Source organism: Ranitomeya variabilis, chromosome 4 (genome assembly GCF_051348905.1).
Source record: "Ranitomeya variabilis isolate aRanVar5 chromosome 4, aRanVar5.hap1, whole genome shotgun sequence".
NCBI classification, from domain to species: domain Eukaryota; kingdom Metazoa; phylum Chordata; class Amphibia; order Anura; family Dendrobatidae; genus Ranitomeya; species Ranitomeya variabilis.
Window position 1 is genome coordinate 733,127,897 of NC_135235.1, and position 27,250 is coordinate 733,155,146.

The window sequence follows — 27,250 nt, forward strand, 5'->3', positions numbered from 1 at the left end:
ACAGCGGGTCGCGAGCAACATCGTGCTCCTGTCCCCCTCAATGTAGTGTCAAGCAAAGCCCCCATTACTGGTTCAATGCTAACCCAAGCTTTTCGACAGAAATAATTCCAAAGCAGTACACTGAGATCCAGGGGTTATCACAATGCCCCAATTCAGTATTCTCCCATCAAGGACTGACAACACACTGTCGCATCCAGCTTCAAGAACCTCCTCTAACAGGTAATATCCTCCATACCTAAAACACCTCTAAACCCCTAAGACCAGTATATGTGAATCAAGATCTGCTCTTCTGTGCAGGGCTACTCAAAAATTCACCATTTTTAGATGTACTCTTCACACCTGTTTGCTAGACCTGGAGCTAATGCATCAAGCTGGCAGACAGTCGCGAGCCACTATTCATGGGACCGCGAGCCACATGTGGCTCCCGAGCTACAGGTTGGGGACCCCTGCTCTATAGTATAATGCAGCTCTTAATATAATGAACCCCCATAGGCAGCCTTTATAGCATAATTCAGCCCCATTAAAAAATTATACCAATACTCCCCTTTCTTCCTGGTTCCTCCGCTGCTCGGAGCACCCGCACATCTCCGGACAGCGGGCGCCAGGTAGTGATGTCATTTTGACCCCCTGTCAGTGTCGGCGTTAGTGATATCAGACTCTGAGAGGGGGATATTGGGAGAGGGAGCTGTTGTGAATTTGGTTTCTGGGCTCCCCCGGTGGTTTCTGGTGGTACTGCACTTATGTGCTTCATCTCCTCTGTTCACCTGTTTCCATCAGGATGTGGGAGTTGTCTATTTAGCCTTGCTCCTCAGTCATTTCTATGCCGGCCAACAATGTTACCAGAAGCCTTTCTGTTGCATGTTCCTGCTCCTAGACTACTATCAGCTAAGTTGGACTTGTTGTCCTAAGTTTGTTTTGCATTTTTGTTCCAGTTCTCTGTGATTGAATATTCTGAGGCTGGAAGCTCTTGTGAGCTGAAATTGCCACTCTGGTGTCATGAGTTGATATTAGAGTCTTAAAGTAATTTCAGGATGGTACTTTGAAAGGGTTTTCAGCTGACCGTGAAGTTCCCTTTTCTGTCTTCCTACTATCTAGTAAGCGGACCTCAATTTGCTAAACCTATCTTCATACTTCGTATGTCAATTTCCTCTAAAATCACCGCCAATATATGTGGGGGCTACTGTCTGCCTTTTGGGGAAAATTTCTCTAGAGGTAAGCCAGGTCTTTATTTTCCTCTGCTAGGGTCAGTCAGTTCTCCGGCTGGCGCTGGGCGTCTAGGGATAAAACGTAGGCACGCTACCCGGCCACTGTTAGTTGTGCGGTAGGTTTAGCTCACGGTCAGCTCGAGTTCCCATCTTCCAAGAGCTAGTCCTTTTGTATGCTTTACTACGTTCTCTTGCCATTGAGAACCATGACAGGGAGCATAACGCTCCTCTCATCAATGCGGTTAGCTGTATCGGCATCTAGCCGATACAGTTGAACTTGCGATGACGGGCATGGGGGGCCCACTGCTGGCATCGTGCCCTCCGCCTGCTCAAGGGCCCCATAGCGGCCGGGCGGCAGAGCTGGGAGATTGATTGTCCATGCACTGCCGCAGAATGTAACTGTATGGGCATGCTGTGCATGCCGATACAGTTACAGTAGTGTGGCTCCTGGTGGGCCCCCTCAGAGCACGGGGCCCAGGGTGATCAACCCCCTGCCCCCCCGTTAGCTACACTATTGCATAACAGCTGTGGACAGAATGCGGCTTAGCTGGTTCCCAAGCCCACATTAGATCCATTCAGAAAACTGCACGATGAGAGGACAGAAGCCCAAAGAAGTTCTCACAAAATGCAATTATTTCTCTCCTGGTTCTGTTCCAGCACAATAATGTAAATACTAGTGATGAGTGAGTTGCTCTACACTACTCGATCAGGCATCGGGAGCTCGGACAAGCTTGTTACTGGAGTGAGTATCGCAGGTGATGGAGCGCCGTGCTCGAGGTCCCAGCCAATAAACATGCGGGCATTGCCTGCCATAGATGGCAATACCGTAGCCATGTGGGCTACTGGCGTTACTGTGACTGTCCGACTGCATCACGTCATCTATACAATGTGCACAGCCAATTTTTGTACAATACTTTGGCTTTTCTCATGGCACTGTAGGGTTTGGGGATCTGATCTGAGAGTTCTGCACCACCCATGTACCGATTGTATTCCAAGTTACAATCTGGCTTTGGGACTTGTGTTGTGGTACCACGAACAGTGACAAGGGAGCTGTTGTCACGGTGTATGGTGGTGAAGATAAGGACATCCCTTTTGTCCTTATAATTGACCACCAGCATGTTGCTGCATTGGGCTCGGCTTTCGCCTTTTCTCTGCGTTTGCCCATTTAGTGGCTTAATCAGGTCTCTCTGATTTTTTCGCATGGCGCCGCAGGCAACTTTACCTCTCGCAGAGAGGGTCTTGAAGAGGGGGATGCTGTGAAAGTTATCAATGTAGAGGTGATAACCCTTATCCAGCAGTGGGTGCATCAATTCCCACACAATTTTCCCACTCACCCCCAGGTAATCTGGGTGTCTTTTCCCTTGTAGACCCTAAATCTGTGTGTTTACCCTAAGGTACTCTCGTACAATTTAGGCTACTTTCACACTAGCGTCGTGCACTGCACGTCGCTATGCGATGTTGCAGCGCACCGACGCATAGTGTGAAAGCGCCGCACAACGGGGGCAGCGGATGCTGTTTTTCCACACATCCGCTGCCCCATTCTGAGCTCCGGGGAGGAGGGGAGCGGAGTTCTGGCCGCGCATGCGCGGTCGGAATTGCTGCACACAACGCACAAAAGAACGTTACATGTAACTTTTTTTGTGCCGACGGTCCGACGCAACCGTCGCACGACGGTTGCAACGTGTGGCACTGCGTCGCTAATTCACGTCAATGAAGAAAAAACGCATTCTGCAAGCACTTTTGCAGGATGCGTTTTTTCTACAGAACGACGCATAGCGACGTGCAGTGCACGACGCTAGTGTGAAAGAGGCCTTATACAGTTTAATTCCATACCTGGCCCTTTTACTGGGCAGGTATTGTTGAAATTTTAGCCTCTCTTTGAAATGAACCAGAGATTCATTTATAGTGATGTCCCTTTGGAGGTTGTACGCCTCAGCAAATTTTCTACTGAAGTGTTCAACAAATAGCCTAATGTTCAGGGCCGTATTTGCCACTAGGCACTTAAGGGCACATGCCTAGGGCGGGGCCATGCGGGGGGGGCGGCACCTGAGCAGGTGTGTGTGCTCTTTTTTTTTTTTTTTTTATGCAAAGTCCGGTCCGGCCGGGGTCACCTTAAGGCTTAAGCCCCTCCCCCCTCGCCGCCACCGCCGCCCCCCCGCCGCTGCCTCCTTGCCCATACACACTATGATTGATGCATACTCGCCTCACCTGCTCCAGCGACGCTTGGTCTGCTCTCAGTGACTGCACCCTCGCTGTGTGAGCGGTCACATGGTACCGCTGATTAAGGTCATGACCTTAATCAGCGGTACCACGTGACCGCTCACACAGGACGACGAGGGTGCTGCGCCGGGACACAGCACAGAGGTGGAGGATCCCGTTCTTCTGCGCGCGGTGTGAGGTGACACAGCCAGGTGAGTATGATGACAGGCAGGGACGGGGGGAGCCGGGGAGGATGAAGGAGGAGGATCGGGGAGCCCGGCAGGCGGCAGCCACAAGATAGATGGGGAGCGGCGGGGAAGGCTGCCGATGAGCCACGGATGGGGGATGGGAGATGACGAGCCAGAGCCACCAATGCCACCATGCATACAGGGAGGGAGGGGGAGATGAGCCACGCACACAGGGGGGGGTGAATATGAGCCATGCATACGGGGGGGGGGTGAATATGAGCCATGCATATAGGGGGGGGTGAATATGAGCCATGCATACAGGGGGGGGGGGGTGAATATGAGCCATGCATACAGGGGGGGTGTATATGAGCCATGCATACAGGGGGGGTGAATATGAGCCATGCATACAGGGGGGGGTGAATATGAGCCATGCATACAGGGGGGGTGTATATGAGCCATGTATACGGGGGGGTGTATATGAGCAATGTATACGGGGGGGTGAATATGAGCAATGTATACGAGGGGGGTGAATATGAGCAATGTATACGAGGGGGTGAATATGAGCCATGTATACGGGGGGTGAATATGAGCCATGCATACAGGGGGGGGTGAATATGAGCCATGCATACAGGGGGGGTGAATATGAGCCATGCATACAGGGGGGGGGGTGTATATGAGCCATGCATACAGGGGGGGTGTATATGAGCCATGTATACGGGGGGGTTGAATATGAGCCATGCATACAGGGGGGGAGTGTGAGCCATGCATACAGGGGGGGAATATGAGCCATGCATACAGGAGGGGGGGTCATTATACAGTATCATGGAGAACTGTGTGGCCATTATACAGTATTGAGCATCATGTGTGGCCATTGTACAATATGGAGCATCATGTGTGGCCGTTATACAGTATGGAGCATCATGTGTGGCCGTTATACAGTATGGAGCACTGTGGCCATATTTTTTCGTTTATAATTATTGTATATAAAACAGTGTGATCAGCAGTGCTAAATGGCTGTGGTTGGGACATGGATATGGGTGTGACTAGTTGTGAAATGGGTGTGGTCAGAGGCGTGGCCTAAAATTTGCCGCTCCGCGCTACGTGCGCCGCACACTTTCTGTCTCCTTCCCTTCTTCAAAAGTTGGGAGGTATGGTACTGCATTTGCCAGATCATAAGTGCCGCAAATCCCATAGGGAATGAATGAGGCCAAACGCAGTGTTGCCGTAAGTGATCCGTTACGCGGCACATGCAGAAAAACTGCCGGATTTGCTGCAAAAGGCGACTTTCACATCAGCGATTCTTACCAAAGTCACTGCCGATAGTGTCATACTCACCAAAGGGGGGGGGGGGGGGGGGCAGCACTAAAAGTGCCTAGGGCAGCAGAAACCCTAAATACGGCCCTGCTAATGTTATATAGATTATCAAAGTTCGGATCATCTCAGGGAGTACACTGCGCATTATCACTATAATGCAATCATTTTTGGATCTCTTCAAATTGTGTACTTGTTATGGCCATACAGAATATTGGTACTGTAGAGAATGTCAGTACTCCAGTATTGCCTAAGGTCTGGTTTTCGGATTATGCCCATATGCAGCACAATTCCCCAAAAATGTCATCATCTCTGCTGCATCTACAGGGGTCCATCTGATGTATGATGACGTGGGATTTTGGGTGAAAAATAGATGGGCATACAAGTTGGTCTGGGCCACCATAAGATTTATTATTTCCTCACTGAAAAAGAATTTAAAGAATTCAATTTCAGTGAGGCCAGTGATGTCAAACTGGATTCCTTAGCTGCTGATCAAATCCGGAATGACGGGCTGATAATTTTCGGGAGATGCAATCTATATAGGATCGATTGTTGGAGGGGTTGCCTGGGTCCTAGGGTGCCTTGCTGGGGTTCATTCCTAACTAGAGGAGGAGGAGGACTACAGGAATGTGCCCCTTTATGGAGGTGACAGAAAGTCTGTTTAGTCACTTTAGCTCCATAGTATCAGCTCTAATCCAATGGTGAGAGAGCGATTTACCCTGAAGAGTCACAGATTGTGGGGTTGTTATAAGATGTTATATTTAGGGGGGGTTTGTGTTGTCTCCTTATAAGAATCACAATGGTTTTGTTTCTTTTCAACTGCTAGATACAAGTGACCCAACTATGAAAGATGGGAACCAAGGAAACATGTATTACTCTCATAGCCCCTTTTTTGGCCCCCACACACAGTATAATGTTCCCACAGTACCACCGTCCTCAATATTATTTTTGTATTCAAGATAACGGAATGGAGAAAGTCAGCACTTACACCTTTTAGAAGATACTTCAGTTCTTCTACTGGTCCTTGTTCATAGACCAGTGAAACATGGACTAGTAGAAGCGCAAATTAAGTCTGAAACGTTCATTGTCCGTCAGGTCTTTTTTGGGGGGGGGAAACACTGAACCTGCCGCCATGCTGCTAGCAGTGTTGCACCTTTTTGTCATTGTCCTGAATCAAATGAAAATTAAAAAGGACTGAAGTATTTTCTAAAATGGGTGAGTGCTGATTTTCTTCATTCCGTTGTCTTAATTATATATAGTCTCACGTCTATGCACCACCCTGAAGATTTAGTATACTGGAGGTTGTAACATAGGTTCAATGTGTCCATATAATTGGTTAAAACTTTCTATTTGGTGCCTCAGCACTTCACTATAGTTATTTTTGGAATATTTTCACACTTTTTTTGGTGTTGTTCATGTAATATATGGAAGCTTACATGGAGATATTGGCATCAAATAACTCCTGTCTTGTTGTTCTTATAAAAAAGCTTTTTTAAAAGCCTCAAACTTCTGTGTGTGACTCAGAGCTGAGATCTAACGTGATAGAAGATTACAGTGCGGGGAAGACGGGAAACCTCCATATAGAGGCCGGTGGGGATGGAGTCAGTGACCGACTCTGGACACATATGGTTCTAGAGCCGTAGTAGAAGATGAAGATGTCGTCCTCATCATGAAGTCGTTATTTCTCCTGTCCCGTGTAATGAATATCTCCTGCAGTATTACTAATGCCGATTCCAGGGTCGGTAAATGAGGCGAGAATTAGCGTTATGGAAGATGAGTCTATGAGAAACGTATTCAGCTGCCGACTCCGAGGGAGAAACTGCTTGTTGTCTGTGGCCTAAATATATAGGTTTTATTAGTAGATGTAAAGAAGGAAACTAAATACTGTAAAATAATATCTCCTCGTGTGTTTCCCTTATTACCTCCAGTAATTGTATTATTACACAGGATTCTTATGATGTTACATTGGCTCATCTTCTTCTTATTCAGGTCTCTACAATATCGGATCCTCAAATACCCAAAAATTGTAGACCAAAATACATCAGGTGGTATATTTCCAAAATTAATAGATACAAAGGAGAAGGGAAATACAAGACCAAAAAGTTAAATTATAAAATATTTTATTCACACATTAGTATATGTAAGTATATATGTAAGGGACTCAAAAACAGGGCAGAGTGAACTCCATATATTCCATAACATAATCCAAGTAGAAAATACAATATTCAAATGGCCACCATGCCAATAATATGTATAACAATTAAATGAAACAGCAGTTCTGGATTGTCAATGAACTACCTATAGGATCAAAGCTAATCAACTATTAAAGTGCAAGTGCGTGATCCAAGAACTATATCAGTATAAGAGGTCAAAAGGAAAAATCCTAAATAAGGGTTTTCAATAAGGGGCTAGTGCCTCATAATCAAATAGCAAGATAAAATGGTTTGCTAGTGAAATGCAAGTGCAAAATTACAAGGTAGAGGTAGGTATAAAAAAGCCATTGATAAATGCCAGGTACAGATCAAGGAGGTAGTGATACCATATTATTACCTGTGTTGATATGGACTAATAGGAGGCCGGAAACCCTGACGCGCATTTAGCACGTAGCTTCTTCCTGGGGGTCGTGGTGATGGACAGAACGCGGTGCTAGCTATTTAAATGTAGCGGTGATATGGCGCTGGTGTCCATTAAGCACACAACTGGAAGCGGCGGGTCCGGCGTCCAACGTCATCAGCTGCCGCCCAACACCGACGCGTCAGGAGAAGGGCGGGAGAGGATGACGCACAAGGACACGTTACTACGGCAACCCAGTCAGGCCGACAGATGCAAGCGCACTCCGCTGCAGAAGAAAAAACACCGGAAAAGATGTTGATATAAGGTGCGCAATGTGAACCCGATGAATAGTTATATAATGGGGAAAACAGGAGTGTGTACAGATAAAGGGGAGGCTGTTTAAACAAAGAAGAGGAAATACTTATGCAGAATAAAGTTATTATTATTATGTTGATGCAACAGTGCCAATAAGGAATACCAATTAGTGTACCCAAATTGTTGTGAATTTACCTTTTGGCTCCCTCTAGTGGCTACTAGTGATTTTACTCTGGGTATGTCTATCATCCCTTGTATGCTCACCTGGGTCGTTAGGTCAGGGGTGTTGCTATATAAGCTCCCTGGACCTTCAGTTCAATGCCTGGCAACGTTGATATCAGAGCTAATCTGTAGTGCTCTTGTCTACTGATCCTGGTTCCTGCGTGATTAAGCTAAGTCCGCTTTCTTGCTTTTTGCTATTTGTTTTTTGTTTGCATTTTTGTCCAGCTTGTTCATTATCTGTATCCTTTCCTTGCTGGAAGCTCTAGGGAGGCTGGAGTTCTCCCCCCGGGCCGTTAGACGGTTCGGGGGTTCTTGAATCTCCAGTGTGGAATTTTGTTAGGGTTTTTGTTGACCATATAAGTTATCTTACTACATTCTGCTATTAGTAAGCGGGCCTCTCTTTGCTAAACCTAGTTCATCTCTGTGTTTGTCATTTCCTCTTACCTCACCGTTATTATTTGTGGGGGGCTTGTATCCTACTTTTGGGGTCTATTCTCTGGAGGCAAGAGAGGTCTTTGTTTTCCTCTTCTAGGGGTAGTTAGTCCTCCGGCTGGCGCGAGACATCTAGCGACCAACGTAGGCATGTTCCCCGGCTACTTCTAGTGTTGGCGTTAGGAGTAGATATATGGTCAACCCAGTTACCACTGCCCTATGAGCTGGATTTTTGTACTTCGCAGACTTGCTGATATCTCTGAGACCCTCGCCATTGGGGTCATAACAGTTTGCCAGGCCAGTATTAAATGTTAAATGCATTGCAGAAGCGGGATTATAAGAAAGAAAGTTCTGAGTTTTTTTTTCTCTCTCTCATTTTTTTTTCTTTTCCCCTTTAACTCTGAGTGGCTTGTGTTTGCTGCAGACATGAATGTCCAGACCTTGATTACAAGTGTGGACCAGCTTGCTGCTCGTGTGCAGGGCATTCAAGATTATGTTATCAGAAATCCTATGTCAGAACCTAAGATACCGATTCCTGAACCATTTTCCGGAGACCGATTTAAATTTAGAAATTTCAGGAATAATTGTAAATTGTTTTTGTCCCTGAGACCCTGTTCATCTGGAGACTCCGCTCAGCAAGTAAAAATTGTTATTTCTTTTTTACGGGGCGACCCTCAGGATTGGGCCTTCTCGCTGGCGCCAGGAGATCCGGCATTGGCTGACATTGATGCGTTTTTTCTGGCGCTCGGTTTGCTTTATGAGGAACCCAATCTTGAGATTCAGGCAGAAAAAGCCTTGCTGGCGATGTCTCAGGGCCAGGACGAGGCCGAAGTGTATTGCCAAAAATTTCGGAAATGGTCCGTGCTGACCCAGTGGAACGAGTGTGCATTGGCTGCAAATTTTAGAAATGGCCTTTCTGAAGCCATTAAGAATGTGATGGTGGGTTTTCCCATTCCCACAGGTCTGAATGATTCTATGGCCCTGGCTATTCAAATCGACCGGCGGTTACGGGAGCGCAAAACCGCAAATCCTCTCATGGTGTTGTCTGAACAGGCACCTGATTTAATGCAATGTGATAGAATCCTGACTAGAAATGAGCGGAAAATTCATAGACGCCAGAATGGCTTGTGTTACTACTGTGGTGATTCTACACATGTTATCTCAGCATGCTCTAAACGTCTTACTAAGGTTGTTAGTCCGGTCGCCATTGGTAATTTGCAACCTAAATTTATTCTATCTGTAACTTTGATTTGCTCACTGTCATCGTATCCTGTCATGGCGTTTGTGGACTCAGGTGCTGCCCTGAGCCTTATGGATCTGTCATTTGCCAAGCGTTGCGGATTTGTGCTTGAGCCATTGGAAAATCCTATCCCTCTTAGGGGTATTGACTCTACGCCATTGGCAAAAAATAAACCGCAGTTTTGGACACAGGTTACCATGTGCATGACTCCCGAACATCGGGAGGTAATACGTTTTCTTGTTCTACATAAAATGCATGATTTGGTTGTTTTGGGTTTGCCATGGTTACAGACCCATAATCCAGTCTTGGACTGGAAGGCTATGTCAGTGTCAAGCTGGGGCTGCCATGGAATTCACGGAGATTCCCTGCCCTTGTCTATTGCATCTTCTACGCCTTCGGAAGTTCCGGCGTATTTGTCTGATTATCAGGATGTCTTCAGCGAGTCTAAGTCCAGTGCACTGCCTCCTCATAGGGAATGTGACTGTGCAATAGATTTGATTCCTGGCAGTAAGTTTCCTAAGGGGAGACTGTTTAATCTGTCGGTACCTGAACATACCGCGATGCGTTCATATATCAAGGAGTCTCTTGAGAAGGGGCATATCCGTCCTTCTTCTTCCCCTCTTGGTGCGGGATTCTTTTTTGTGGCCAAAAAGGACGGATCTTTGAGGCCTTGTATTGACTATCGGCTTTTAAATAAGATCACTGTCAAATTTCAGTATCCTTTGCCGCTGTTGTCAGATTTGTTTGCCCGGATTAAAGGTGCCAAGTGGTTCACCAAGATAGACCTTCGTGGTGCGTACAACCTTGTGCGCATTAGGCAGGGCGATGAATGGAAAACCGCATTCAATACGCCCGAAGGTCATTTTGAGTACTTGGTGATGCCATTTGGGCTCTCTAATGCACCTTCAGTTTTTCAGTCCTTCATGCATGACATTTTCCGGAAGTATCTGGATAAATTTTTGATTGTTTATCTGGATGATATTCTGTTTTTTTCTGATGATTGGGACTCGCATGTGGAGCAGGTCAGGATGGTTTTTGAGATTCTGCGTGAAAATTCTTTGTTTGTACAAGGCTCAAAGTGTCTCTTTGGTGTACAGAAGGTTCCCTTTTTGGGGTTCATTTTTTCCCCTTCTGCTGTGGAGATGGATCCAGTCAAGGTCCGAGCTATTCATGATTGGACTCAACCCTCGTCAGTTAAGAGTCTTCAGAAGTTCTTGGGTTTTGCTAACTTCTACCGTCGTTTTATCGCAAATTTCTCTAGCGTTGTTAAACCGCTGACGGATATGACCAAGAAAGGCTCTGATGTAGCTAACTGGGCTCCTGCTGCCGTGGAGGCTTTCCAGGAGTTGAAACGCCGGTTTACTTCGGCGCCTGTTTTGTGCCAGCCTGACGTCTCACTTCCCTTTCAGGTTGAGGTGGATGCTTCGGAGATTGGGGCAGGGGCCGTTTTGTCGCAGAGAGGCCCTGGTTGCTCTACTATGAGACCTTGTGCCTTTTTCTCTAGGAAGTTTTCGCCGGCAGAGCGAAATTATGATGTGGGCAATCGGGAGTTGTTGGCCATGAAGTGGGCATTTGAGGAGTGGCGTCATTGGCTCGAGGGTGCTAAGCATCGTGTGGTGGTCTTGACTGATCACAAAAATTTGATGTATCTCGAGTCTGCTAAACGCCTGAATCCTAGACAGGCCCGCTGGTCATTGTTTTTCTCCCGTTTTGACTTTGCGGTCTCGTATTTACCAGGTTCTAAGAATGTGAAGGCCGATGCTCTGTCTAGGAGCTTTGTGCCTGATGCTCCTGGAGTCGCTGAACCTGAGGGTATTCTTAAGGAAGGAGTTATCTTGTCAGCTATTTCTCCAGATCTGCGACGTGTGTTGCAGAGATTTCAGGCTGGTAGGCCTGACTCTTGTCCACCTGACAGATTGTTTGTGCCTGCTAAATGGACCAGCAGAGTCATTTCCGAGGTTCATTCCTCAGTGTTGGCAGGGCACCCGGGAATTTTTGGCACCAGAGATCTGGTGGCCAGGTCCTTTTGGTGGCCTTCCTTGTCAAGGGATGTGCGGTCATTTGTTCAGTCCTGTGGTACTTGTGCTCGAGCTAAGCCTTGCTGTTCTCGTGCCAGCGGGTTGCTCTTGCCCTTGCCTGTCCCGAAGAGACCTTGGACACACATCTCTATGGATTTCATTTCGGATCTTCCGGTGTCTAAGGGCATGTCTGTCATCTGGGTGATATGTGATCGTTTCTCCAAGATGGTCCATCTGGTTCCTTTGCCTAAGCTGCCTTCCTCTTCTGATCTGGTTCCTGTGTTCTTCCAGAACGTGGTTCGTTTGCACGGCATTCCTGAGAATATTGTGTCGGACAGAGGATCCCAGTTTGTTTCCAGGTTCTGGCGATCCTTTTGTGGTAGGATGGGCATTGATTTGTCGTTTTCCTCCGCTTTTCATCCACAGACTAACGGACAAACGGAACGAACTAATCAGACTCTGGAGGCGTATTTGAGGTGTTTTGTCTCTTCTGATCAGGATGATTGGGTGACCTTCTTGCCGTTGGCTGAATTTGCCCTTAATAATCGGGCTAGTTCTGCCACCTTGGTTTCGCCATTTTTCTGCAACTCCGGTTTCCATCCTCGTTTTTCCTCGGGACATGTGGAGCCTTCTGACTGTCCTGGAGTGGATTCTGTGGTGGATAGGTTGCAGCGGATCTGGAATCATGTGGTGGACAACTTGAAGTTGTCACAGGAGAAGGCGCAGCGTTTTGCCAACCGCCGCCGCGGTGTGGGTCCCCGACTTCGTGTTGGGGATTTGGTATGGCTGTCTTCTCGATTTGTTCCTATGAAGGTCTCCTCTCCCAAATTTAAGCCTCGATTCATTGGTCCTTACAGGATATTGGAGATCCTTAATCCTGTGTCCTTTCGCCTGGATCTTCCGGTGTCGTTTGCCATTCACAACGTATTTCATAGGTCCTTGTTGCGGCGGTACGTTGTGCCTGTGGTTCCTTCTGCTGAGCCTCCTGCTCCGGTGTTGGTTGAGGGCGAGTTGGAGTACGTGGTGGAGAAGATCTTAGATTCTCGTCTCTCCAGGCGGAGGCTTCAGTACCTGGTCAAGTGGAAGGGCTATGGTCAGGAGGATAATTCCTGGGTGGTCGCCTCTGATGTGCATGCGGCCGATTTAGTTCGTGCCTTTCACGCCGCTCATCCTGATCGCCCTGGTGGTCTTGGTGAGGGTTCGGTGACCCCTCACTAAGGGGGGGGTACTGTTGTGAATTTACCTTTTGGCTCCCTCTAGTGGCTACTAGTGATTTTACTCTGGGTATGTCTATCATCCCTTGTATGCTCACCTGGGTCGTTAGGTCAGGGGTGTTGCTATATAAGCTCCCTGGACCTTCAGTTCAATGCCTGGCAACGTTGATATCAGAGCTAATCTGTAGTGCTCTTGTCTACTGATCCTGGTTCCTGCGTGATTAAGCTAAGTCCGCTTTCTTGCTTTTTGCTATTTGTTTTTTGTTTGCATTTTTGTCCAGCTTGTTCATTATCTGTATCCTTTCCTTGCTGGAAGCTCTAGGGAGGCTGGAGTTCCCCCCCCGGGCCGTTAGACGGTTCGGGGGTTCTTGAATCTCCAGTGTGGAATTTTGTTAGGGTTTTTGTTGACCATATAAGTTATCTTACTACATTCTGCTATTAGTAAGCGGGCCTCTCTTTGCTAAACCTAGTTCATCTCTGTGTTTGTCATTTCCTCTTACCTCACCGTTATTATTTGTGGGGGGCTTGTATCCTACTTTTGGGGTCTATTCTCTGGAGGCAAGAGAGGTCTTTGTTTTCCTCTTCTAGGGGTAGTTAGTCCTCCGGCTGGCGTGAGACATCTAGCGACCAACGTAGGCATGTTCCCCGGCTACTTCTAGTGTTGGCGTTAGGAGTAGATATATGGTCAACCCAGTTACCACTGCCCTATGAGCTGGATTTTTGTACTTCGCAGACTTGCTGATATCTCTGAGACCCTCGCCATTGGGGTCATAACACCAAATATGCAAAAACATGCGGTGAACATAAAAAGTGCTCTATGCATGGAAAGCAATAAAAATACAAACAACATGAAATAAAAAAATATATAAATATATACTACTAGATGGCAGCCCGATTCTAAAGAATCGGGAGTCTAGAATCCATATATACTTTATTTATTCAAATGTAAGAATAATACAATTAATAAATAATAGTAAGAAAGAACAAAAAATGGCTGCACTCACCAGCTCTTGACAATTCTTGACAGTACGGCACATTTCTGATTGGTCGCTCGCGGCAGGCGGCAACCAATCAGAAAAGTGCCGCGCACCACAAAGGCATATATCTTTGTCCACCCTGAGCGGGTGTAGGACGCTGGTGACGTCACTTATCTCCGGACATTATCTCCGGACAAAGCCACGGAAGTTGGCACAAATTGCCGGAAGTAGTATTCTAGGCAATTATATATTAGATTTTAATGTTATCAGTGTTTACCTTTGAACGTTTATATTGTATTGTCCTGTCACCAGCCATGTGTACGATTATCGGCCGAAAGCCTCTCTGGAACCAATAATCACCCCATGTAAAGGTATCTTTATAAGTTAAAGATTCAGAATACTATGACTTTTATCATATCCTGAACAGTCAAGTTTTTTATGAACCGTTAAGGTTTTCTGGTTGAAGTAAAAAAAACTGAGTGTTTACAGTTTGAAACCATAAAATGTTGAAAAATTATGTCATTCTTGAGTATATCACTCAATGGTGCTCATAAACGTGTCAAATTTGATCTATAATATACTTTAATATACGTTACTTTAATCTTTAATATACTTAAGAACAGGGCCCCAGACATCACACAGGGGGTCTGAAACACCGCACAGTGGTCCAAAATATTGCTGTGCTCTGCCTGGGGCCCCATATGCTGCCTGGGGCCCCTGTGCTCTGCCTGGGGCCCCATATGCTGCCTGGGGCCCCTGTGCTATGCCTGGGGCCCCATGTTCTGCCTGGGGCCCCTGTGCCCTGCCTGGGGCCACTGTGCTCTGCCTGGGGCCCCATATGCTGCCTGGGGCCCCTGTGCTCTGCCTGGGGCCCCATATGCTGCCTGGGGCCCCTGTGCTCTGCCTGGGGCCCAATAGGCTGCCTGGGGCCCCTATGCTCTACCTGGGACCACTGTGCTCTGCCTGGGGCCCCATATGCAGCCTGGGGCCCCTGTGCTCTCCCTGGGGCCCCATGTTCTGCCTGGGGCCACTGTGCTCTGCCTGGGGCCCCATAGGCTGCCTGGGGCCCCTGTGCTCTGCCTGGGACCACTGTGCTCTGCCTGGGGCCCCATATGCTGCCTGGGGCCCCTGTGCTCTGCCTGGGGCCACTGTGCTCTGCCTGGGGCCCCTGTGCTCTGCCTGGGGCCCCATATGCTGCCTGGGGCCCCTGTGCTCTGCCTGGGGCCCCTGTGCTCAGCCTGGGGCCCCATGTTCTGCCTGGGGCCCCTGTGCTCTGCCTGGGGCCACTGTGCTCTGCCTGGGGCCCCATGTTCTGCCTGGGGCCACTGTGCTCTGCCTGGGGCCCCATAAGCTGCCTGGGGCCCCTGTGCTCTGCCTGGGACCACTGTGCTCTGCCTGGGGCCCCATATGCTGCCTGGGGCCCCTGTGCTCTGCCTGGGGCCACTGTGCTCTGCCTGGGGCCACTGTGCTCTGCCTGGGGCCCCATATGCTGCCTGGGGCCACTGTGCTCTGCCTGGGGCCCCATATGCTGCCTGGGGCCCCTGTGCTCTGCCTGGGGCCCCATATGCTGCCTGGGGCCCCTGTGCTCTGCCTGGGGCCCCATGTTCTGCCTGGGGCCCCTGTGCTCTGCCTGGGGCAACTGTGCTCTGCCTGGGGCCCCTGTGCTCTGCCTGGGGCCCCATATGCTGCCTGGGGCCCCTGTGCTCTGCCTGGGGCCCCTGTGCTCTGCCTGGGGCCCCATATGCTGCCTGGGGCTTCTGTGCTCTGCCTGGGGCCCCTGTGCTCTGCATGGGGCCCCATGTTCTGCCTGGGGCCCCTGTGCTCTGCCTGGGGCCACTGTGCTCTGCCTGAGGCCCCATATGCTGCCTGGGGCCCCTGTGCTCTGCCTGGGGCCCCATATGCTGCCTGGGGCCACTGTGCTCTGCCTGGGGCCCCATAGGCTGCCTGGGGCCCCTGTGCTCTGCCTGGGACCACTGTGCTCTGCCTGGGGCCCCATATGCTGCCTGGGGCCCCTGTGCTCTGCCTGGGGCCACTGTGCTCTGCCTGGGGCCCCATATGCTGCCTGGGGCCCCTGTGCTCTGCCTGGGTGTAGGACACTGGTGACGTCACTTATCTCCGGACATTATCTCCGGACATTATCTCCGGACATTAGCTCCGGACAAAGCCACGGAAGTAGGCACAAATTGCAGGAAGTAGTATTCTAGGCAATTATATATTAGATGGGCATTTCCTGAAGGAAATACATGGTGCTTGAACAGCGCTACCAGCTTTACAGCAGCACTTTTCACACACGGGACTGGGGGGCATGCTTACTTTTGCACCTGGGGCCGGGGGCGCGCTTACTTTTGCACCCGGAGGCGCACTTACTTTTGCACCCGGGGGCGCACTTACTTTTGCACCCGGGGGCGCACTTACTTTTGCACACGGGGGCGCACTTACTTTTGCACCCTGGGGCGCACTTACTTTTGCACCCGGGGGCGCACTTACTTTTGGGGCCGCACTTACTTTTGGTGGGCGGGGCTCCTCGGCCTCCGATTTGTTTGGTGGGGCCCCTCGTCCTCCGATTTGGTGGGTGGGGACCCTCGGCCTCCGATTTGGTGGGCGGGGACCCTCGGCCTCCGATTTGGTGGGCGGGGACCCTCGGCCTCCGATTTGGTGGGCGGGGACCCTCGGCCTCCGATTTGGTGGGCGGGGACCCTCGGCCTCCGATTTGGTGGGCGGGGACCCTCGGCCTCCGATTTGGTGGGCGGGGACCCTCGGCCTCCGCTTTGGTGGGCGGGGCCGCTCGGCCTTCGATTTGGTGGGCGGGGCTCCTCGGCCTCCGATTTTGTTGGCGAAGCCCCTCGGCCTCCGATTTGGTTGGCGGGGCCCCTCGGCCTCCGATTTGGTGGGCAGGGACTCTCGGCCTCCGATTTGGTGGTCGGGGCCCCTCGGCCTCCGCTTTGGTGGGCGGGGCCAGACCCCTCGGCCTCCGCTTTGGTGGGCGGGGCCGCTCGGCCTTCGATTTGGTGGGCGGGGCTCCTCGGCCTCCGATTTGGTTGGCGGGGCCCCTCGGCCTCCGATTTGGTGTGTGCTCTGCCTGGGGCCACTGTGCTCTGCCTGGGGCCCCATATGCTGTCTGGGGCCCCTGTGCTCTGCCTGGGGCCCCATATGCTGCCTGGGGCCCCTGTGCTCTGCCTGGGGCCCCTGTGCTCTGCCTGGGGCCCCTGTGCTCTGCCTGGGGCCCCATGTTCTGCCTGGGGCCCCTGTGCTCTGCCTGTGGCCACTGTGCTCTGCCTGGGTGTAGGACACTGGTGACGTCACTTATCTCCGGACAATAGCTCCGGACAATAGCTCCGGACAATAGCTCCGGACAAAGCCACGGAAGTTGGCACAAATTGCAGGAAGTAGTATTCTAGGCAATTATATATTAGATGTGTTATAATATAATCATAAATATAATCATAAATGTTATTCTTTTACTTGGTCTAGGATGAAGAGATAAGGTAGCAATGTGCAACAACATGAGTGAAAAAAATATTATTATGCTGTTGAAACAACAGTGCCAAAAGAAATACCAATTACGGTAATATACCCAAGTATACAATAGCATGCAATGGACATAAAAGGTGCTAAGTGCATACAAAACAAAAATTACAACCAACATGATATTCAATAAAAAGTATTATGCCAATATAATCATGAATCATAAATATAATTCTTTTGCTTGATCAAGGGTGAAGATGGGGTGGCAAAGTGCAGCAACTTGAGTGAAGTATACAGCAACCGGTCAATATTCATCAAAGCTGTAAAACTAAAGTAAGACTAAAAAGAAAAAACATACAATTAATACATAGAATATAAAAATAATGCAAAAAAATAAATCCAATGAGGACATTTTTTTATCAAAAGAAAAATTAAAAAAATATACCGTATTTTTCGGACTATAAGACGCACCGGACCATAAGACGCACCCCAAATTTGGGGTGAAAATTGCAAAAAAAAAGATTTTTTATAAGATGGGGTCCATCTTATTGTCCGAATTTAAGATCTCTTACCTGAGGGCAGGCAGTGGCAGAGCAGGGTCACAGGAGGCATGGTGGTGGCAGAGGTGAGGTGATGCTGAGGTGCGGTGGGCGGAACGGCGTGCACCTGAGCAGGGTCCCATCCTGCTTAGGTGGGCGACGCCATGGCCTGGTGTCCATGGGGAGGTTGCTGTGGCGGCGGCAGATGTGCGGTCACTTCCTCAGGTGGTTGAATATGTAGTATGCATTTTTCTTGTTAAATTCATTATTGATAACACAGGCATCTTTCACTCTGCCATCTTGGGCGACTGTACATCCTATTGGAAAGCCCGGGCTGCAGTATTTCTGGTTATCCTCAACATCGTAACACCAGGTCACCGGCATGTTATCAATGATCCAGTGATGCTGATAATTCAGCTGTATTCCTTTTCTAATAAAATCCAGATAAGTGGTATTAATATTCTTGTCATATTCCTTTCGGCACACTTCTTTGCAGGTTTCATTCTTGTTAAATGTGAACTTGTATGGGGATGATGCAATCCTTTCTCCAAAAAGCACTTGGCCAAGATTCTCAGAAGGATGTCTCTCATGCGCCTCCTGGCAGAAGTCAAAGGCGTCATACTCATATGGTAGAACAGATTCCACGGAGTCCAGGCGGTTTACAAAAAGCTCAATTTGAGACTTGCAGGTCTCCGTCTCTTTATCTTTCTCACAAACTCACAGGCGCCAGACCCGGAAGATAGAAAGCGGAGCCCCATCCCGTGCACAGGAGAAGCACCAGCACCGCCGGGACCTGGAGCCTCCGCCCTGACTGCGCCGCCATCCTGCTGCACCGGCCGGCCCGAGAACACGAACAGAACACTGGGAAAATGATGATGATGGCGTTACCCCGTATTTTCCGGTGGCGGCGTCCATCTTGCTGAGGCCGCGCGTGCGCAGATTCACTACTCTGCGTCCCAGGGCTTCAGGAAAATGGCCGCCGCGATCTCCATCTGCGCACGCGTGGCCTCCCGCGGCCATTTTCCTGAAGCCCTGGGAAGCAGAGTAGTGAATCTGCGCACGCGTGGCCTCAGCAAGATGGACGCCGCCACCGGAAAATACCGTAACTCACCAGCGCTGCTGCTCTCCATCAATACCGGGCCGCGGATTCACCTCAAATGTGGACAAGACCCTGCTCACGCCATGCAGCTCAGCGCGCCACATCATCCCCGCACCTCTGTCGCCGCCACAATGCCGGTAAGCCTGCGTTCCGAATATAAGACGCACCCCCCATTTTCCTCACAATTTTTTGGGGGAAAAAGTGCGTCTTATATTCCGAAAAATACGGTACTTAAAAAAATATATTTTTATTACTAGGGACAGTAATTCAAAAAGCACCATCTAATCCCAAAATATATTTAAAGGAAAGGAGCAAAGCTCATAACCTCATTCAATCCAGTAGGTTGAAGTGAGCCTATCCTAGAGATCTATTTGGTCTCTAATTGGGCCAATTTGGTTTTAACATTACCACCCCTTGAATCTTTGATGATCCGATCAATACCAATTACCTTTAATAAGCTAGGTTTACAGTTATGGACAGACTTAAAGTGGCGGAGTATTGGTTTAAGTGATGTCAAGTCTTTAATATCACGAGCATTAGATATGTCACGGACATGTTCTCTGGTACGTATTCTAAGTTGTCTCGTAGTCATGCCAATGTATACCAACGGGCAAGGACAGCTGGCATAATATATCACATGATCTGTCCCACATGTGATATTGTGAGTGATCTGAAAGACCTTATTGCCATGTGCATTTGTGAATTCCTTAGCCCTATCCATATTCGCACATGCTAGGCACTTTCCGCAGGGAAAAAAATCCCCATTTTGATCCTTTGGAATCAAAATTATTGTCCATAGTAACACCCTTATACTGACTATGAACTAGCATGTCTTTCAAGCTCTGAGATCTCCTGTACGTAATGGTTGGTATTGTAGGGATACTCTTGGCCAAGATTGGATCATTCATGATAATGGGCCAGAACTTTGAAAGAGCTTGTCTCATGGGTTTCCACTTTTCATTATAGGTTGATATGAATCTTACTGTGGTCGAATTTGGTGGACGCGTTTTTGAGTTCAATAGTCCAGTCCTCTGTTTGTTACATGCTTTAGACCGCCCCTGCTGGATAACCCGATTGGAATATCCTCTTTGTGCAAATCGTTGAGCCAATTCAGAAGATTGTGTCTGAAGAGATGATTCAGTTGAGCAAATTCTTTGTTCTCAGAAACTGCCCATAAGGAATACTATCCTTTAGAGGTCTGGGATGTGATGAGGCAGCGTGTAATATTGAGTTCACTGCTGTTTCTTTCCTAAACACATCGGTGTGTACGAATCCATCCTCACCCTTGTAGATCGGTAAATGAGACGAGAATTAGCGTTATGGAAGATGAGTCTATGAGGAACGTATTCAGCTGCCGACTCCGAGGGAGAAACTGCTTGTTGTCTGTGGCCTAAATATATAGGTTTTATTAGTAGATGTAAAGAAGGAAACTAAATACTGTAGAATAATAAATCTCATATGTTTCCCTTATTATCTCCAGTAATTGTATTATTACACAGGATTTTTATGATGTTACATCGGCTCATCTTCTCATTCAGGTCTCTACAATATCGGATCCTCTCAGTGAAGATCTTCTATAGAAGAGAATTTTCCTGATTTACCCATCAAGGATGGATATGGACAGAGACAAGATGGCGGAGAGGATATTACACCTCACCCTAGAGATCCTCTTCCGGCTTACTGGAGAGGTGAGAGATTCTGAGGACGTCACATTACATCATTCTTATCTATGGGAATAACAGACAGAACAGGAGAGGTGAGGACTCTGGAAATGTCTGTAGTGAGATTTATTAATGTGTCTCTCCATAACCAGGATTACACAGCAGTGAAGAAGACCTTTAGTGAACACTGTCAGGACCCTGTGTCTGAAGGATGCAGAAGACCCCTGAGCCCAATCACGGGGCCTCAACCTCACCCCCTGATACATGAGGACATCAATGACCAGAAGATCCTAGAACTCACCTACAAGATGATTGAGCTGCTGACTGGAGAGGTGACACTGCTGGGAATGCTGGGACATTATACAGTAACACTATGAAGGGATCGGGGGGATGACGGTATCATTGTATGTGTCAGGTTCCTATAAGGTGTCAGGATGTCGCCGTCTATTTCTCCATGGAGGAGTGGGAGTATTTAGAAGGACACAAAGATCTGTACAAGGACGTCATGATGGAGGTTCCCCAGCCCCTCACATCACCAGGTAATAGACAGGACTAAATACACTTGGCCTATAATTATCTGTATGTTCAGAATGAATTTAGTCCCTGTATGTGTTTCCTCCAGATCTATCCAGTAAGAGGACAACACCAGAGAGATGTCCCTATCCTCTTCTTCCACAGGACTGTAAACAAGAAGATCCCAATGTGCCTCAGGATCATCAGGTAGATGGAGAGAAGGTGTCAGGAGAACTCCCCTATGATGTGTAGACGGCTGTGAAGGTCTTGTGCTCAGTCTTGTTTTATCCCCCAATATTATATGTTTTTAACTTGTGTAATGAGAACGGTGGAGATGGCAGGATTAGAGCTGATCATAGATGTGACTTCTCCATCTGTCTGTGACTTTTACAATATTTGTTTCAGGGTGAAGATCTGACCCATATTAATACTACAGAGACATATGTGAGAGATGATGAGCGGTGTAAAGAGGAGATTCCTACATATGACTACCCAGGTGAGTAGTAACCACTAAATGTACAAAACTTTATTAAATACCATTAAAATACAGAAACAAACATAACAAAAGGGTAATCACAGGAAAATGACAGTGGTCAACCAAGAGCAAGGAAGGCACCACAATAAAACAGGCAATAAAACCCAAGGCAAAAACATAATGATAGTTATGTAGGTATTCTCAAAAAGTGCATCGTGCTAACAACATGTGCGCTTGAAGATCTAATAAGTATTGAGTATGTATAAGAATACAAATGAATAACGGCACAAGAGAGGTGCAAAAAGTCAATAACTACAGTGGTAAAAAAAGCAAGAACCATAAAGCCAAAATAAAAAGGTTATGCCTAGGGGTTTACCTGAAGAGCCGTGGTGCCTACCACCCTATTGCACGTTTCGGCGCAGTGCCTTCTTCCGGGGGTCTGGCGTCATGAAGAAATGGTGCCCTTATATATGTCAAAAGCATTAATCATGATTGGTATGGAAAGAGGATGTGACGCTTGCTCAAAAGGCGACGCATGCGCAGTCGACCGCTCGGAGGTAAGAATCACTAAGGGCGTCATCGGATGAGAGAGAACACGTCACCAGGCCACACCCATGGGTGAACACGTGAGCAGGGTCGTGGATGCAACCTGCCGAGAGCCGAAATGAATACGCCGTCGGCAATGCCAATCAACGGAGCTCCGGCGCGCACAGAGCGATTTAACATGAAGAAAGGTGTCAGGATACCACAGGAGGTAAATTGTGAGTAAAATCACATCCTATGTTTTTGCCTTGGGTTTTAATGCCTGTTTTTACTGTGGTGCCTTCCTTGCTGTTGGTTGACCACTGTCATTTTCCTGTGATTACCCTTTTGTTATGTTTGTTTCTGTATTTTAATGGTACTTAATAAAGTTTCTCCTACGCCTCATTGGGGGACACAGGACCATGGGTGTTATGCTGCTGCCACTAGGAGGACACTAAGTTTACACAGAAAGATTAGCTCCTCTTCTGCAGTATACACCCCTTCACTGGCCAGGATTCAACGAGTTCTTGCTTAGTGTCTGTAGGAGGCACTTGGGTCTGTTTTCAGACGCCAAATTTCTTATTTTTCTGTAAATTTTTATTTAACGGAGTGAAGGGGGCGACGGATTCCTTTTATAGGGTCCGCTCTCCCCCGAACCACCAACAGGCGAGTATACCTCTCCGTCCCTCTCCTGCGACGTCTGGGGCACGCCAAATTTTACTGGGGCGACGGTTCCTCCTTGGTCCCGATCTCCCCCCCTGCAAGACGGCGAGCACATAGAGCCCGGCTCTAATGTCCCTCTCCGGGGCCCGATGAGGAGAATGTATCACCTGAGACAAGGCCCACATCTGATGGCGTCACACAGCCCCAAGACAAAGCCCCCTTGGGGAACAGAGGAAGATGTTTCAGGGGCCTCTGCCTCCCCCATCCAGGGTGCATGGATTGAGCGCGCACCCTCACAGTGACAGGAGGACCTGCGGCACTGTGAGTACATACCCTCCTCGCGCTCCCATCTGTGGCAGAGGTGCAGTCCGGGTCCCTGGAGAGAGGCGCCGTCGGCCGGGGTCAGCGGTGGTCAGCAGCGCTCCGTCGCGGCTGCTGCGCATCGCCGGCAGGGCCCAGAAATTTAGTCCCCAGCTTTTCAGCCGGACTAGGCCGCAGTGTGCAGATCCGCCCACGGCTGTAACCCCGCCCTCTATATTGGCGCTTCTCCTCTGGGACGAGAGGCGCCCTGCAGAACAGGAGGGCCATATTGGCAATCATCTCCTGCGGGGACAACAAGACCCCGAAGGTGGCTCACGCTGACTGGCACTACCAGGACCGCCGCAGCTACATTCCTTCCCGGGGACACAGGCACAGGACCGTGGGTAAGCTGCTTCAAGAAAGCTTAACCCCTTCCCTGCACCACAGTGCATATCCTGCCCCTGTCTCTAAAGACACTATGTCTCAAACTAAGGAGACCAAAAAGGGTAACAAGAAGCACACAGTGTTTTGCACTTCATGTGCCACTTGCAATACGGCCCTGCCCCGAGCTCACAATACCCCGTTATGTGCGGATTGTGACCCGGCCTCTGTGCAGTCGCCGCCGCCAATGTCGCAGCCGACCTTGCAGAGCCTAGTCCCCCTGAGTGGGCCACTTCCCTGTCACAATCTATGGCTTCCCTAGCCAAGGCAATTGACTCCCTCTGGGGTCCCTCTTTAAGTCAGACTGCGGAGGACACGGGCGACGGTACGGGTCCGTCCACCAGCAGGGGGTGCACTCTGTCACTAAGGGCTCGGAGTTCCAGAAAACGTACCCATGTCCCATCCCCTGACCACGGGCACATTTGCTTTTCAGCATCTGCAACTTCAGTCTCCCATTCCCCTTCTCCTAAATGACTCTGAATATGAGTCCGACGATTCTTACGTCCAGGATTCCTCGACTTCCCAAGAGACACTCGATTCTCTCATTGAAGCAGTCAACAAGACCCTGAAGGTGGACGACGAATCCGTATCCACTCCGGAACACGCGGTGTCTTTTAAAAAGACTAAACGGGTCCAAAAAGTATTTGTCACTCATCCTGAGTTTAAGGAAATCGTACAAAAACACAGGGACCGTCCTGACAAACGCTTCATGAGTCAAATGCCAATCGAGGCCAAATACCCTTTTGCTCAGGAACTAATCAAGGACTGGCTGCAGTCCCCCTCAGTGGACCCTGCTGTATCACATCTCGCTTCCAAAAGTATCCTATCTCTGTCAGATGGTTGCTCAGTCAAGAACCCCTCTGACTGTCAAATCGACTACCTGGCTCGCTCCATCTTTGAGGCCACAGGAGCCTCTCTCTTCCCATCCTTAGCCGCTTCTTTGGTGGCTAAGGCTATGGTCGCTTGGGCTGTGGTGCTTACCACGACCATCCAAGACACTAATCTCCTTCCAGAGGCAATCAACTTGACTAACCAGATAGCTCAAGCTGGGGACTTCGTGGTTAACGCCTCAATAGACACGGCCAATTGCGCTGCACAGGCAGCCACAAATGCAATCTCCATCAGAAGAGCCTGTGGCTCAGAGATTGGCGAGCAGATTCTGCTTCCAAGCATTCTTTGATATCTCTACCCTACCAACCTGGTCGCTTATTTGGAGAAAAATTAGACCAAATAATCTCGGATGCTACCGCGGGGGAAAGTAAATTTCTCCCCCAACAAAAGCCTACCCGGCCGTTTCGTTATCAACAATCTCAATTCCGGCCTTTTCGCAGCAATCCCAACTGGTCATCTATATCCTTCTCCCTGGCATCAGGACGAGGTTCGCATGCTGACAGAGGCCCCCAGGTCTCATACAGACCTAACCACAACTGGAAACCCAGACCGAGATCTTCTGGGTCTAAAGGATCCAGATCCCTTAGATCCTCCAGTCAATGACTCGTTGCAACATCCGCAGGACATCAACAAAGTAGGAGGTCGCCTATTTTGTTCCGTCAAGCATGGCTTTCGGTCGTCCACGATGAGTGAGTCAGGGAACTGGTGTCCTCCGGATACAAAATAGAATTTTCCTCTCCCCTGACACGTTTCTTCCAGTCGTGTGCTCCCAAACCAAAGGCAACAGCTTTTCTTCAGGCCATACGGGCGCTACAAAGGGATGGAGTCATCATTCCGGTCCCTCAAGTCCAAAGGATCAAAGGGTTCTACTCGAACCTATTCGTGGTCCCAAAAAAGGACGGACCGCTGCGTCCGATTCTAGACCTAAAACTTCTGAACAAATTTGTCAAAATTCGGCGCTTCAGAATGGAATCCCTCCGCTCTGTCGTCGCTTCCATGGAAAATGGAGAGTTCCTGGCATCTATAGACATCAAAGATGCTTACCTCCACATCCCAATTTTTCCTCCTCATCAACAGTTCCTTCGCTTCGCTTTTCGCGCGGAACACTTCCAGTTTGTGGCCTTGCCTTTCGGCCTCGCCACAGCTCCCAGAGTTTTCACAAAGGTCATGGCGGCTGTCATGGCCATTCTTCATTCCAGGGGAGTGGTGGTACTTCCGTACCTGGACGACCTACTGATAAAAGGCCCATCATACCCAGCCTGCGAAGAGTCCGTCAATCTCACGGTGGATACTCTTTCTCACCTGAGTTGGAAGATAAACTTCGAAAAATCCTCTCCGATCTTGACTCAACGGATCTCCTTTCTTGTAATGATACTTTACACTTCCCGCGGTCTGGTCATTCTCCCTCCAGACAAGACCTTGGCCCTGCAGCGGGGAGCACGGAGACTTTCCCGTCCAGTCTCCCACTCTATTCATTTCAGCATGCGCATTCTCGGGCAGATGGTAGCAGCCATGGAAGCTGTTCCGTTCGGGCAATTTCACCTCTGTCCCCTACAACATGCGCTACTGTCGGCGTGGAACGGGAACCCATCCTCTCTCGACCACCGTTTCATTCTGTCCCCACAGGTCAGAAAGACCCTTAGGTGGTGGACGCTGAAGTTCTCCCTGAACCAGGGAAGGTCCTTCCTCCCAGTGCGGTGGCTGGTGGTGACCACCGATGCCAGCCTCATGGGCTGGGGGGCGATTTTCAACCACCACACAGCACAAGGGCGGTGGTCCACTCGAGAGTCTCATCTCCCCATCAATATCCTGGAAATACGAGCTATCATGCTAGCATTGTTCAGGTTTCACCATCTTCTGGTGGGTCACCCTGTCAGAATCCAGTCCAACCACGCCACAGCTGTGGCGTACATGAACCGTCAAGGGGGAACCCGCAGCAAGACGGCCATGCTCGAGGTGTCCCACATTCTCCGTTGGGCCGAGTCCAACCATTCGCCCATCTCGGCGATCCACATACCACGTGTGGAAAATTGGGCGGCGGACTTCCTCAGCCGCCAGGGTCTCGCCTCAGGCAAGTGGTCCCTCCACCCGGAAGTTTTCCAGCAGATTTGTCATCGATGGGGGACCCCGGACGTGGACCTCATGGCCTCCCGGTTAAACAACAAGGTCCCACAGTTCATTGCACGATCTCTCGACCCACGTGCCGTCGGAGCAGATGCCCTGGTCCTGCCGTGGCGTCAATTCCGCCTCCCGTACATTTTTCCCTCTCTTCCTCAGCTACCGAGGGTCATCAAGAAGATCAGGGCGGAAGGGGTACCAGTTATCCTCGTGGCGCCGGACTGGCAATGCCGAGCATGGTACGCGGAACTGGTTCAGCTTGTCACCGACGTTCCTTGGCGTCTTCCAGATTGCATGGATCTTCTCTCACAAGGCCCGATTTACCATAAGAACTCAAGGGCCCTGTCTTTGACGGCCTGGCCATTGAATCCTGGATTCTAGGCCAAGCGAGTTTCATTCCCAAGGGGTCCTCCACCATACCATGATCAGGGCTAGGAAACCCGTGTCCAGGCGCAGTTACCACCGTAAGTGGCGAATCTTCTTCGCTTGGTGCGACGCACAAGGACGATCTCCTCTGGTATTTTCCATTCCTGCCATACTGGAATTTTGCCAATCAGGACTAGTCGGGTCTCGCACTTAGCTCTCTCAAAGGACAGGTGTCAGCATTGTCAGTCCTGTTCCAATGAAAAATTGCCAATAGATTACCAGTGAAGACGTTCTTTCAGGGAGTTTCCCGCTTGGCACCTCCC

At 49.3% G+C, this 27,250-nt stretch overlaps 1 protein-coding gene and 1 pseudogene across 1 annotated transcript in view; one reads left to right on the forward strand and one right to left on the reverse strand.

Annotated features, from left to right (window-relative positions):
- Nucleotides 1-27,250, forward strand: part of LOC143767928 (uncharacterized) — a 112,220-nt gene that overhangs the window by 6,220 nt on the left and 78,750 nt on the right. Inside the window, exons 2-6 of the mRNA XM_077256451.1 lie at nt 20,516-20,665; nt 20,791-20,970; nt 21,054-21,177; nt 21,261-21,358; nt 21,557-21,647. Of these exons, the coding sequence (XP_077112566.1) occupies nt 20,588-20,665; nt 20,791-20,970; nt 21,054-21,177; nt 21,261-21,358; nt 21,557-21,647 (571 nt within the window). The 5' untranslated portion in view covers nt 20,516-20,587. The remainder of the gene's footprint in view (nt 1-20,515; nt 20,666-20,790; nt 20,971-21,053; nt 21,178-21,260; nt 21,359-21,556; nt 21,648-27,250) is intronic.
- On the reverse strand, nt 17,989-18,765 carry LOC143767974 (transmembrane 9 superfamily member 2 pseudogene; annotated as a pseudogene).